This window comes from Pimephales promelas, chromosome 19 (genome assembly GCF_988280905.1).
Source record: "Pimephales promelas chromosome 19, fPimPro1.hap1.1, whole genome shotgun sequence".
Classification (NCBI taxonomy): Eukaryota; Metazoa; Chordata; class Actinopteri; order Cypriniformes; family Leuciscidae; genus Pimephales; species Pimephales promelas.
Genome location: NC_142787.1, coordinates 29,689,542 through 29,703,548, shown reverse-complemented (window position 1 = coordinate 29,703,548; position 14,007 = coordinate 29,689,542). Strand labels below are relative to the sequence as shown.

Below are 14,007 nucleotides of genomic sequence, written 5' to 3'. Positions count from 1 at the left end.
GACAGCCCCAGTTCACATTCACTTTAACTATGTGAAATTAAGAAGCGGTACATTATTTTTTTGTGTTTCATGAATAGGTTAGAACAACATGATCATGTTAATTGTATAATTAAATGCCACTTATTATTTTCTCTTATAATGCTTCCAATACACTTAAATATAATTAAAGTAAATGGGGACTGGATATGTCAAGCTCTGAAATAAGAAAAATAACATTTAAATTATAAAACAAAATAAATAATGCCAAATAGGATTATCTCTATGTTTCTCACACAGATGCCTTTAATTTATTATTTTCTGTCATTTATTTATTTGGCATTGGATATGTGGCTATAGATGGTTAATTAGAATTACAATTTCATACAAGAACATAATACTATTCACAATTTAGTATGAAAAGACTTGCAATAATGAGGCCCAATTACAATTCATTACGCAAGTATTACAACACTGCCATAATTGTTAATATATACTTTAAGCATTCGATGGAATATTTTCCATTTTTAATCTTACGTTTCATAATTCGTGAAAATCAAAATAGATTGCACTCCTAAAACTGAAGATTCAATACTACTTTTAAATGCATGTTATCAGCTTTCCACAACCCATGCTGTGACCCTTTACCTCGGAAGAGGGATGTTGCAGCTGGGAATGACGTCACACCCGAGTTTAGCACGTTGGTCAGAAAACTAACATGGATGCAAACCTGCTTTTTCAGAATACAAACTTTATTTTGAACAGTCTACAAATAGAGGTTGGGATAGTATGTGCACCACTGAGTTTAACACAGACAAACAGAAGTATATTACTGCTTTTCCACTATGGATGTTGCGCTGAGCATCCATATTGGATTCTGAAGTCGGGGTTGTTGAACGTCCCCTGAGTTTCCCATTCCACTTAAAAGTTCCTACTGGGAACTAGGAATCTCCCACTTCCAAGGACAAATGGAATGCACCATTAGGTCCAAGCTGATTATTTAGAGTTGATCTAAACTGAAACTATGAAGTCATTTGTGTCCTATATCTGCAGTTGTCTAGTTTAGCCATAGGAGACTGTGAGGACTCTGAACTGGCCTATACCATGAGAGACCTGCCCCCTAGAGCCGGTCAAACTTTCCCTGGAAGTGAGATGCCCATGACGAACAGGGAGCCCGACGGCAGCACCCACCCTCACACCCCGGGGACGCCCACTTTCACACGACCCCTGAGCAGAAGTCTTGAGCCGGAGTTAGTTCGCCGTGGCCAGCTCAGCTCCATGAGCTCTCTGGATTCTCCCATGAGCCCCTCTCGCGCCAAAAGTCCTTGGGGCAGATTTGACCCCTATGACTCTGCTGAGGTAATGTTGACTTGCGTTTTTAAATCCATGTTTACTTATTTTGAAATCACATCACTATCGGAGATTTTTCTCTTTTTATAGGATCAAGATAAGGAATATGTTGGCTTTGCGACGCTGCCTAACCAAGTGCACAGGAAATCTGTGAAAAAGGGGTTCGCCTTTACTCTTATGGTGGCAGGTGAGGTCATCAGATGTCAAATTAAAAGTTATATTTGATGTCCTATAATTAATTATTATCCTTTTGATCCTTCCAGGGGAGTCAGGTTTAGGGAAATCTACACTCGTCAACAGCCTCTTCCTCACAGACCTTTACAAAGACAGGAAGATGCTCAATGCTGAAGGTAAGAGAAGGGATTATCGTTAACTAAAGCTAAAACTAGAAAAAGCATTTGCATTACTTACCTGAAATAAAATAAAATATAAACACTTAAAGGCAACAGTTCTCATTTTTATTTAGTTTTCATTGAAGTGCTAAAATAATAGTAATAGAAGTGCTAAAATAATAGTATAATACAATTAGATAAATGACAAAAACACAACAATGTCAAACTTTGCTTAAATAAAAAATTTAAACTCGAATTAAAAACTAAAGTAAACTAAAAACTAAAGTAGTAGATCAATGATTAGTTTGAGCAATATTCTTCTGTAAAACAACATTTGTTATATTTATAAGCATTATGTTATTTATTATTTATTATGTTCACACACATGACCAGTAAATACTGTGTGTGAGAAAAGGGCTTATGACTTGGCACAGTTAATTCAGGTTATAATGTCATATGATATACCCACCGAAAATAGTAATATTGTTTGATTTGATTTACCTTGAACAATACATTTCAAGAAGTTTTGAAAAATATGTGTACACTCGCATGCATTCAAGGTGTACGGAAAATGCGTTATTATTTTTACTTGATGGTCGTTTTCTAAAATTTTTCTTGAAAATAGTATAAGTGTTTTTTTTAAGCCATATGAAAATAAAGACGGGTGCACACTGCGATTTTGGCCACGATTTGGCTGTCTGAGACAAATTTTGCAAATCCTAAAAGATTCCTCTGATCATAGGCTAAAATTTAAAGTATTTGTTCATATTTACAGACAGCCGATTAATGACCGTTCCAATCAAGTTTTTGATTGCAAATTAAATTCCGGCACGAGAATGAATCACATTGGCTCTTGCTGAAGCTCATACCTGCTGCGTAACACAAGAATGAACCTCATTGGTTCCTGTGCGAAAGTATTACAGGTTTGGAACTACATGAGGGTGAGAAATTAATGACTGTCGTGTTTAATATTTTTCATTGACCCATTTGCAGAGCGGATCTCGCAGACAGTGGAGATCACAAAACACACTGTGCCTATAGAGGAGAAAGGCGTCAAGCTGAGACTCACCATCGTGGATACGCCAGGATTCGGTGACGCTGTCAACAACACAGAGTGGTGGGATTGCATTATTATTAGTTAGTGACAGGAGTCATTTCTCAGAATAAATGTTTACTGTGTCATATTGCCTCTCAGTTACTCAAAGTTTTTGTGACTTTGGTGATATCTAATACATTTGCTCATTTAATGTTCATTGTAATAGCTGGAGGGCCGTTGAGGACTACATTGACCAGCAGTTTGAGCAGTATTTTCGTGACGAAAGCGGCCTCAACCGTAAGAACATTCAGGACAACCGTGTGCACTGCTGCCTCTACTTCATCTCACCTTTTGGCCACGGGTAACACTCCCTGACAAAAACAAGTGGAAGTGCTTGATATTCACAAGTAGTGATCGATAGTTTGACCACGAGTGTGAAAGATGTGTTGGCCAAGAGATTGAAAGTTTTTTAAAGAGTGTGCATGTGCAAATGTGCTTCACACTAGCATAGTATACGTATAGACCATTTCACAAGATGTAAACAACACTGGTCCAGAAGCACTTCCTGTTTCAGTTTTTTAACGCTACTTAAAAGCTGGGATAAAATACAAGCAACAGAACATTTAAAACTGAATCAAAAAGTTAAACAAACATCTTTAAGATGTTTTCTTTACATGTGAAATAAAGAAAACAGTTACAAACTGAAACAGGAAGTGCTTCTGGACCAGTGTTGTTTACATCTTGTGAAATGGTCTATACATTCTCTATTTCTTTGGAGGCGTTTACAAGACACCGTTTTCTAAACTAAACCCCGGAAACTTTTTCTGCGTTTTGGCGTTTCATTTACACTAGAATGTTGATTTGAGGGCCTGAAAGGCACACTTTTGAAAACAGAAAAGTGCTGAAACCGATACCATTATCTTCTCTGTGTAAACTACAAAAAGGCAAATTTATGAAAACCGTGACCTCACGCGCATGCGTATTAAGTGTTCAGTCTATAGGTGCGTATACTGTTTCTTTTCAAAGTGACATCGCTAACTACTGGCCTAACAGCACAATACAGCAATTTTAATAGTTTTCTCAGATCCTTTTGAACGGGATCATTTTTACAACGTTGTCATCTGTACACAGAAAACGTGTCGTGTAAACGTAGCCTTACTTGTACGTTCGCACCGCCGCCGACTTGGGCTTCCAAAGTGGCCGGAAGTCATTCCTTTTCAATGGAAGCTGGCTTCTCTCGGCTGCAAGGAGCGTCAAATCCATCGACATCGCTTTTTGGGTGTTTCGAGCGTCAACCAGAAAGTTGAAAAGAAGCTCAACTTTATAGTAATGAGCTGTGGCTCATGAGCGGCAAAACCCGGCAACCAATCGGAATATAGAAGTCCTTCGCGCTGGCTGATTCCGGAGAAACATAAAATGTAAACTTTCGTTCCTACCAAAACATTAGTTCTGAGTAAATTGAGGATAAGCTAATCATCGCCGTTGCGGGGTTTCCTATCATTTATGACATGGCGTTGTTAACTTATAGGGACTGCATGAGCCCAACTTTTATTTGAAATATTTAACGCTCATTTTGAGCGGGAACGCAATTCATTTGTTCAAGGTGACACAGATTTGACCAATTGCACTCATGCAAAATGCAAATAATAGCCTAATGCAACTAATAATAATAACTAATTATACTTTAAAAAAAAAAAAAAGCAAGATGTGACTAAAACACATTTTTTTCTTTCTTGTCTCAGTCTCAGACCAATGGATGTGGAGTTTATGAAGACGCTACATGAGAAGGTCAACATAGTGCCTGTGCTTGCCAAAGCAGACAGTCTCACTCCAGAAGAAGTCAGAAAAATGAAAATGAAGGTATGCACAATGTATAAAAATACTGGCTAGTGCATATTGTTACGTCCCATTCTAAGGTAAAGCCACAAAATGAACTGGAAAAGTCATCCAAAGATCCTTTGTAGACTTTTATTTACAGGGCCACAAGTGAAAGGACAACTTTAGGGGGTAGCAAAGGCCAAAATGACAAACAAATAAAATAAAAATATAATTGACGACCCTACCTCCCTAACAAAAAACAAGAGTAAACTGTATTTACAAAAGAAATGGCACTCACCTGCTACAGTAATATCTAAAGTATTATACAAAAAGCAAAGAGCTTGCACACAACAGTCAAGCCAGCATGTAATTCAACAGGAAAGTAGTGACACTTTTCATGAAGCTTCGAAACCTTTATAAGTCTTTTGTTTCGAATCAGTGGTTTGGTGCGTGCGATTTCAGTAAACGAGGCAAATCACACATAAACGCACGACAAATCACACATAAACACAAATCACATTTGGAGATCACTTTACAATCCCGTGGAAGGAAAAAGAGAGACGAGAGAGAGACTATATATATAATAAGGATCGCACAGACACATTTTGGCCGATACTGAGAACTCTTTATATTTGAACGCTGATAGTATATATTGGCCGATAAATCTAAATCCAAATTTTTATCTAATTTTTGAGAACCTGATTACAAAAACAAAAGTCTCGCCATTAAAAGCCGTGTTCCTAGCACACAGTTATAATGTTCTCATTATAATTTTATGTAGGCTATATGCCAGACTTAAGGTGCACATGTTGCACTTGACTGTATTTTCCTTTTCTGAAGGCATTCCAATCATATTTCAAGCATTTCAAAAACATCATGGAGAACAGTGCATCTCAGCTGAAGGATATATATATATTTCACAGTCACTGTGTGTTTGTTTTCTCTCTAGATTTGTGAGGAGATCGAGAGATTCGACATCAACATCTACCAGTTCCCTGAGTGCGATTCAGACGAGGATGAGGAGATCAAACTCCAGCACCAGGAACTGAAGGTGACCCGACCCAGCTCCATATGTACATCAAATTCTCCGTAACACGACTGACTTAATTGAAATGTGGCTTTCCTTCTTTGTTACAGGACAGCATTCCTTTTGCTGTAATTGGCAGCAACGTCCAAGCTGAAAGCCAAGGCAGGCGCTTCAGAGGCCGTCAGTACCCCTGGGGTGTGGTGGAAGGTACTCAGACTCTGTTGCATACATATTTTTTTCATATACATGCAATTAAAGGAGAACTCCAGCACAAAATGAACCTTTGGTCTAATAATAATAACACATCGGTACCTAGTCGACCGTTCTCTGAGATTTGTTTTCATGATAATCGAATGTAAAGAGTTTTATCTCTAAAAACTGCTTTGAAACAATTTGTCTATAAATGTTCCTTTTGCAGTTGAAAACCCAGAGCACTCCGACTTCCTGAAGCTGAGGAACATGTTGGTGCGCACACACATGCAAGACCTGAAGGACGTGACGCGGGAAACGCATTACGAGAATTATCGCGCTCAGTGCATCCAGAATATGACCCACATGGTGGTCAGGGAGAGGAAACGCAGGTCAGAGGATAAACAGACATCAGTTATCACTGAGTGCTTCCTGTGTGCTGCATCTTACTGTGTTTCATTGGTTGTGTTCATTCAGTCTATGTAAAGACCTTCCTGTGCCTTTGGTGCCTGTGGACAGCAACACTGAGCGCCTTATTTGGGAGAAAGATGAGGAGGTAATACTGTTCTCTTTGGGTTTTTGAACTCCACCATGCAGTGTCTTCATTCTCTTTGGAATGGATTCACTGGATGAATCTACAATTTTTGAAAAATTCTAAGACAAACAATAGGCATTATGTATTGATACCTATGTGGGATATTTAACTCACATGACCTGGGGTCTCATTTATAAAACTGTGCGTAAGATCCTTACTAAAAGTGTACGTGCGCCGAAAGCCAAAAATATTCAGATTTATAAAACTGTTCGTACGCCAGAACATGCGTAGAATTCACTTTATTAATCCCAGATTGTGCGCACGTGCGTCTCCACCCCGAAATGACCATATATGGAGCATACAACGCCTCGTTTAAATATGCATATCCTCATCTGCATATCATTTGCATATGAGTGTTGTATACATTTAACTTCTGTTTAAACTTCCTTGATAATTGTTTTGCAATTTTCCTAACATTTTTCCCCCGTTTCTTCTGCAGTTGCGGCGAATGCAGGAAGTTCTGGAAAGGATTCAGGAACAGATGCGTCATGGACATTAAGACTTATCCATTAATTTAAATGTTTATGATTTAAATGCAGTTAGAAATGTCAGAGGTTTTGCAGTGAATATAATATAAACTGTAAAATGCATGATCTGTAAATGTAGGTGCATGTCCTAAATTAGAATGGGATGCATTTAAATAACTCATTATTTAGCTGGCAAAAATACTTTATTTTATAATGTAAATATGAACAACTATAATTGTGGTACACAAGAAATAAGACCAGTACAACTTGACTTGTAAATGTCATAAGATTTATTATGAATCGTCATTGTTTTTTGTAGTAATCTAGCATATTTTTAATAAGTTTTATTACTATTTCAGTTAAACACGGTGGACAATTCGATCTTAATGCAGCCCAAAATGTACAGGCGATATATAACTTAAACTTTCTCCATAGGGAAAAATGCACAGTTTTTCATATATTTATATATAATATCAATGTAGAATGAGGTCTAACGGTCCCGTCCACATCATACAGTATGAAACATGGTCCCAAAAATGAAATAAGGGGAGGGATTAACATTTAAACAAACAAACAAACAAAAACTGCAATCTACATGCAAAACCAGGCATCAGTATAATCCTAAAATACATACACATATGTGAATGCGTGCATATACCTCACATGTATACATCCATCCATACACATATAAAGAAAAATGAAAAACACACTAATAAATTCCACAAAGGTTAGGCCATTTTTTTGTTTGTTTGTTTGTTTTTAACTGAGTGTGAAGCACAGACTGTATCATTTCATCTTCACATCCCCCAAAAGAAAAAGAAACAGATCCTCAAACCTCGGGTGTGGGGCGTTTGCAGCAGGGAAGAGGCGTTCAGAGCAGGAATCACAGTGTTCCGTTTGAAAGTGACAGTATAAATCAACAAACCATCGAGTTTACATTGGGAAAATGTATGATGGGCTAATTTGTGCAGTTTAAACCAAGCGAGTGTACTGAGAATGACAGGCCAGATTGGTAAATGGGCTTTTTTGTCATCGTTGAAACAGAAACAGGATGTTTCAACATCGTAAAATGCTGGCAAACAAGCATCCTACTTAACGACAATTTACACAATCACGGATAAAAATCGATGAGCGAAGAATGGGACACGTGCGCGCGCATTACAACAAGCCATCGACGAACGAGAGCGCGGTGACGAAAAATCTATTTACTTACGTACTCTAAGACTTCGACGTTTTTCAACGTTTTGCTACAAGCACGAGGACATTGGTAATGCTGCTGATTTAAAGAGACGGAAATGCCCGACATCTCGACCCGCTTTCACATTTTTAATAGTTTGAAACGTTAATCAAGTATTATTTCGTTATTATGTTAAATATCTGAGCACTTGTTGGGAATTATAAATGCTTGAATGTACTTTCAAATACATGGCGGAATACAGGTCTTTCTCAGATGTTGAATTGTCTATTAACGAAGTTTCCTTTGGGTTCACCCGAAAATCAAAATGTCGTCAACATTTGCGCACCCTCAAGTTGTTTCAAACCTGTACGAGTTTCTTTCTTCCGCTGAACACAAAATAATGATGATAAACAGATATTTGATGGGTGAAGAAAACAGAGGAAAGAAACTCATTCAGGTTTGGAACAACTTGAGGGTGAGTAAATAACATTTTTTTTAAAAACAAAATGGGTAAATATCCCTTTCAGACTGCTTCGTGTCATGACATGCTTGTGCGCATGCGCTTCATATTCAGCAGTGTTGTTGCATTGCGTAGGCAGCAGGTGGCGCCAATGGGCTTGACTTGGGGCATAGGCACTTACATTTGCTCGCAAGTCAAAGACACTTTGAGGAATCCCATTTTTCAGAAGTCTGAATGTACCTGTTTTTTTTTTTATTTATTCAAAAACCCCGTTTGAAGAGTTTTAAATGCCCCTAATAATATCTTTAAGCAGTAAACGTTTGTTTTTTTTCTCCTCGTGCTTCCAGTATTGACCTTTAAGCACTCGTCTGTGGAATTTTTTGGTGAATGAATGTAAAGCGTGAAAATTTGCACCCAGAAAAAAAGGATAGGAGGAAAAGAGAAGAAAAAATTGATTTGTTTTAGCACTCCACTCTCACATTATTAAAGACTGACTTCGAATTTAGCTAAGCAAGTGCATTACCTGTATTTCATTCCAACGCTGCATGGCAAAAGACACGCAAGCCCCTTCTACACGTGAAAGAGGACACGCTCCGATCCTGAAAAGGTCCCGGCGTGTTTGAGCAACAGTAGTGAATTTCTGACTGGGATCTAGTCGTCGACTAGATCGCCGTCTATCTTGCTCTAGCTTTGTGAGACCTCCTTTCATTGAAGTCTTTCTGCGCACCCTCTCGTTTCTCTCAGGCCAGCTTTAGCGTGCTGACTGGAAAAGGAGGAACAGTTACCATAGTCACTGGATTGAGCACCGTCTGGCCCACCAGCCCAGTGTGATGGTGAGCGACCACGGCCGTGGGTTTCCCCACCATGGTGGCCTGCTGGCCCGTGACCGGCGTGCCGTTAACTTGGGCGTGAGCGTGTGGGTGGTGCGCCAACGCGTGCGTGATGTGTCCCACCATCGCCGGTTGCGAGACGGCCACCGACTGCGGGTAAATGGCTGCGGGCAGGTGGGTCACGGGATGCACGGTGATGTGTCCGATTGGCTGGCCAGCGCTAGAGGGCGCAATATGCGCCAGATGTTTGGACCCAGCTGGGATGACGTGATTGACGGCCTGGATGACGGACGCATGGGAGACGGAGGCGTGGGTGATGACTGTTTGCTGAGGAGGGGAGATGATGTGGGAAGGAGGCGCAGGAGCGATGGCTTGAGGGGTGATCACCGCTGCCTGGGGATGGCTGGGTGGGGTGGCGGGTTTGTGTTGTATGGAGATGTGCGTGGGGAGGATGGAGGGCGGAGGCATGGCAGGACGGGGCTCCGACGGCGCGGGCAGTTTAGGTGCAGAAGACGAGGGTGGAGAGGAGAGGATGTCGTCCTCGACGTCTTGGTCGAAGTTGTCTTCACCCTCTGGAAAAAAGAGAGGAAAATGATTCATGGTAATTAGATTTTACATCGCCTCTTACCCCTCAGACACATTGAACTGAATCATATCAGGAAATGATATTTGATATGAGCATGATAACCCTCAGTTGCTCTTCGGTCCTTTCTGACTGAAAAAATTTCTGTGTTGAATTTCTAAAAATCACAGCTTCATCGGAATGTTATGAAACTTGTTGACTTTTATGGCATTATGTATGTGAACACACAAAAAAAAAATGAGGTCATGATACGAGCATGATGACCGACCTGTAGGAAATAATTGGGAAATTGACAAAAAAAATAAAAAAATCTCTGAATTTTTGTACGTGCAATCTACAAATCGGCCACAATTCTAAAAAAAAGTACACCGCAGGAAAGGGGTGACACTCTACAACATCTAGAGTGCAAAACAAACCCATCCACACACACATACAAACACACTTTTATACACATACACACCAATAAATTTTGATTGCAAAAAGTATGTTTTGAATTTTTAAAAATCATAGCTTCATCGGAATGTTACGGAACTTGGTGACTTTTATGGCATTATGTATGTGAACACAAAAAAAAAATTGAGGTCATGATCCGAGCATGCTAAGTGTAAATACTTTGGTCAAAAATGATCCCATAGGAAATGAATGGGAAATTGACAAAAATTTAAAAAAAAAATTTTTTTAAATAAAAAATCGTTTTTGAGATTGTTTCAACTATATATTCAAATCCACCCAAAAAAAAATGTGTTCATAAACATCTGGGGAATTCACATGCTTCTCCATTGAGAGCTGTACATGCCATCTAGTGGTTACACCATGATTCTACGCTTTTTCTCTATAATGTAACCAGATGGTGCTAATTTTCTTCAAAAAAATTTTTTTTTTTCCTGAAGGCCTAGACTCGATATTAAACTAAAATTCTGCATTAATAATTAAAAAAAAAAATAATAATAATATATACATAGAAAAATATATATATTTTTCCATAGCAAAAATAGACCATAAATATTGCATAAATATTAATAAATTCAATCAAATTGTCTCAAAATACTAAATTACAAAGAATAAATATTGTAGAACAAAAATAAATTGCATTGGATGGAGGGAATTTAATTTTTAGGTGTCCGGTCACTTTTGACCAGGAAGATAATAACAAGTGTGACTCCGAAACGAAGAGCACCTGAGGGTTAAATACTTTCACTTTCAGAAGAACAAGTGTCTCGATTAATTGTACACATTATGAAAAACTAAGAGAAACTGTTTCTGGTGAAAGAAACCTCAAAGGAAAGAATAAATATTATGAATAACTTTTTAATATTATATATGCGGTTTTCTTTGTATTTCCACAAAAACATGAAGCAGCAGAACAAGTTGTTCTTCAAAATTCAGAAATGTTTCTTGAGCTGCAAATCAGCATATTAGAACGATATCTGCAGTATCTTGGGACAGTTGCGTTTACATGGATTGTAATTGGACTACTAGCAGTCAGAATAAAAAATTAAAATAAATCACATGTAACCACGTCAATCGGAATAAACTGGCCAAAAATACGTTTATTAATTAATTCGGATTATAAAGGGTGGTTTAAACCTTTGCTAATCCGATCGAGAGGACATGTAAACACTTGATCAGATTAATAAACCGAAACTGGAAAGTTCTATGCACGTGCAACGACGTAGATGCTGCTGTTGTTGAATGAAGTGTCATAAATTACTGTAATGTCATTTTAAAATGTGGAGACGGACAACGTCCCATCAGTCCTTCTCATCCACAGACGCCTTGTTTTGGGTGCAGGAATTGGCGTTTTTACTGCTTAATAAATATAAGCAGCTCGAACTAAGAAAAGAAGCAATTTAGGAGAATAGTAGGCCTAAGCGCAAACAACAGGACACTTAAAAAAAAAAAAACCTATTCCGATTTGAAGCTTGTATCATATGAACCCGATCACTTTATTTAGCGGTCATGTAGACACTACGCAATCGGATTGAAGCAAAAGGTGTCCATGTAAACGTTCAGCTTTGCCGTCACAGGATTATAGTCTGATTGTACCTGATGCTGTTGACGTGGAGGCCTGATCATCTTCAGGTTGGACAGTTTGTCGGAGTATCCGGTCGATCTCTATGACGTCTATGCACTGGCTCAACTCGTTCTTCAGCTCGGCGAGTCTCTGCTGAGTGGCGATCTTCTCCCGCGCCAAACGCTCCATCTCGTGCTCGTACTCCTTTTCTTTCCGCTTCAATGTCTGAAAGAAAACATGTCATATTAGTCACTTTAATTCTCGCATGAATCATATTTATTCATTGTACAAAGCAAACACTTATCATCCCTCAATCAAACACATTTTTATTCCAGTATGACTCGTCTTAATCAGTAGACAAACATGTTTTTAACAATTAACTGATGTCTGAACATGCATTTTGAAATATTTCTGTGAATATTCATGCAGAATAAATGGAAACGCACTGGTCGTTGGCCACCCTGCTCTCTAGATATTCATCCATGGGATTTTGACCACAGAGAGTCAGGACCTCGGTTTAACGTCTCATCCGAAAGACGGCGCTTGTAAGACCCTGATATACTTCAAGCAGAACTTTTTTGCCATTTTCAGGCACCGTACTTCAACAAACTCCTTGAGTTTTAATCGGCCTTTGTGATGAGTTTTCGTTGAAGAGCGTGTCCTCGGGCGGCCTGCAAATTTCGATGTTTCACCATGAAACAGGAAGTTGCTGTAACTCAGGCAAACAATAGCTGCGTCCCAATTCGCCTACTTATACTACGCCCTAAATGAAATGTACTCTTTTTGTGAAGAAAAAGTACATACTTTTGAGTGTGTACTCTAAACTCTATTTTAGAGTAGGCAAGCTTTGGTACACACATATATATATATATATATAAATTAGAGCCCGACCGATAAAGGATTTTGAAGACCGATACCGATACAAATATTTTTGGGTTTTAAAATCCGATATTCCGATATATCGGCCGATATTTTATTTGTTTTATTTTTTTCAGAAACGCGCAACAAAACATTAACAGATTTCCCTAACATAATTATTTGCAGTTATTTATGAGTTTTAACTAAAATAGTATGATAAAGCATTTTAAAAATAAACTTGTTTTTTATTGTCACAACAGAACAGAGGAACATCAAAATATATTAAAGTTCTGATAAATAAAATAATAATTAGTCCCTACATTGCCTGTAAGCTACCTTATAATTACAATGTCAGCTTGCTTATCCCTTTACCTGCACTTTTTAAATTCTTTTAATCAAGCTACATCAAACCATTTTCGTTTGATACTTTTTCTCAATGTCTAAATGTTCACTCCTCGCAAGTCTAACTTACATTTTACAATGCGGGGACTGTAACTATAGATATGCGAGTTATAAATACAGTAATCATTACTTTATTTAGGCAGAAAAAGTTCATTGTGGTTTCCAAGCTCATTAATGTTAACGTTAGCGGTCTTCCACTGATGATAGTGGCATGATATAGCTTTGTGGTTAGCTAGTCTATGACGAGCCATAATTTAGCAATAGATAACATCATACTGCAAATTGCAAAACATACATTTTCAATATAACATGCCAAGGAGAGATGATTGAAGCGTTTTTCGTCCGTTTTTATTTTATTTTTGATATATTCATTTATCGGCCATTATAACTGCCGATACCGATATTTTGAAAAATCCCTAATATCGGCCGATAATGCATCTAATAATGATGCATCTAATGTATCTTTACAAAAGTTCATTGAATAAATACATTTTCGTCAGGTTAGATACTGATAATTAATAAGTCAAACCCCTTTATCTAAACCTCTCTACACAACCGCCGGATTCGCGCGTCCTCCAAGTGCCGTTTAACACTGATGCGCTATTAGCGACATACTAAAATATGCCATTACACCTACATCCCAAAATGTAGCTATAGTCATAATGCCACCAGCTGGCAGCAGGAAGTGATGCAAATACAAATTAGAGCCAGGCCGATATATCGGCTGGCCGATATTATCGGCCGATATTAGGCATTTTCCATAATATCGGTATCGGCAGTTATAAATGGCCGATAAACTAATATTTAAAAAATATAATAAAAAACGGACGAAACAAGCTTCAATCATCTCTCCTTGGCCTGTTATATTGAAAATGTATGTTTTACAATTTGCC

General features: G+C 38.3%; 2 protein-coding genes across 3 annotated transcripts in view; one reads left to right on the top strand and one right to left on the bottom strand.

Annotated features, from left to right (window-relative positions):
- The first annotated feature begins 575 nt into the window (after positions 1-575).
- Positions 576-7,372, top strand: septin4a (septin 4a). The gene is made up of 11 exons (XM_039678017.2): positions 576-1,335; positions 1,417-1,513; positions 1,590-1,676; positions 2,652-2,775; positions 2,921-3,055; positions 4,437-4,554; positions 5,462-5,563; positions 5,650-5,746; positions 5,958-6,120; positions 6,206-6,284; positions 6,763-7,372. The coding sequence occupies exons 1-11, from the start codon at positions 1,081-1,083 to the stop codon at positions 6,820-6,822; spliced, it is 1,317 nt and encodes a 438-aa protein (XP_039533951.2). The 5' UTR covers positions 576-1,080; the 3' UTR covers positions 6,823-7,372.
- mntb (MAX network transcriptional repressor b) overlaps positions 7,062-14,007 on the bottom strand; it is a 21,572-nt gene continuing 14,626 nt past the window's right edge. For both annotated transcript variants that reach the window (XM_039678016.2, XM_039678015.2), the window contains 2 exons: positions 11,887-12,079; positions 7,062-9,829 (listed from right to left, as the gene is read on the bottom strand). In XM_039678016.2, the coding sequence (XP_039533950.2) occupies positions 9,168-9,829; positions 11,887-12,079 (855 nt within the window). In that variant the 3' untranslated portion in view covers positions 7,062-9,167. The remainder of the gene's footprint in view (positions 9,830-11,886; positions 12,080-14,007) is intronic.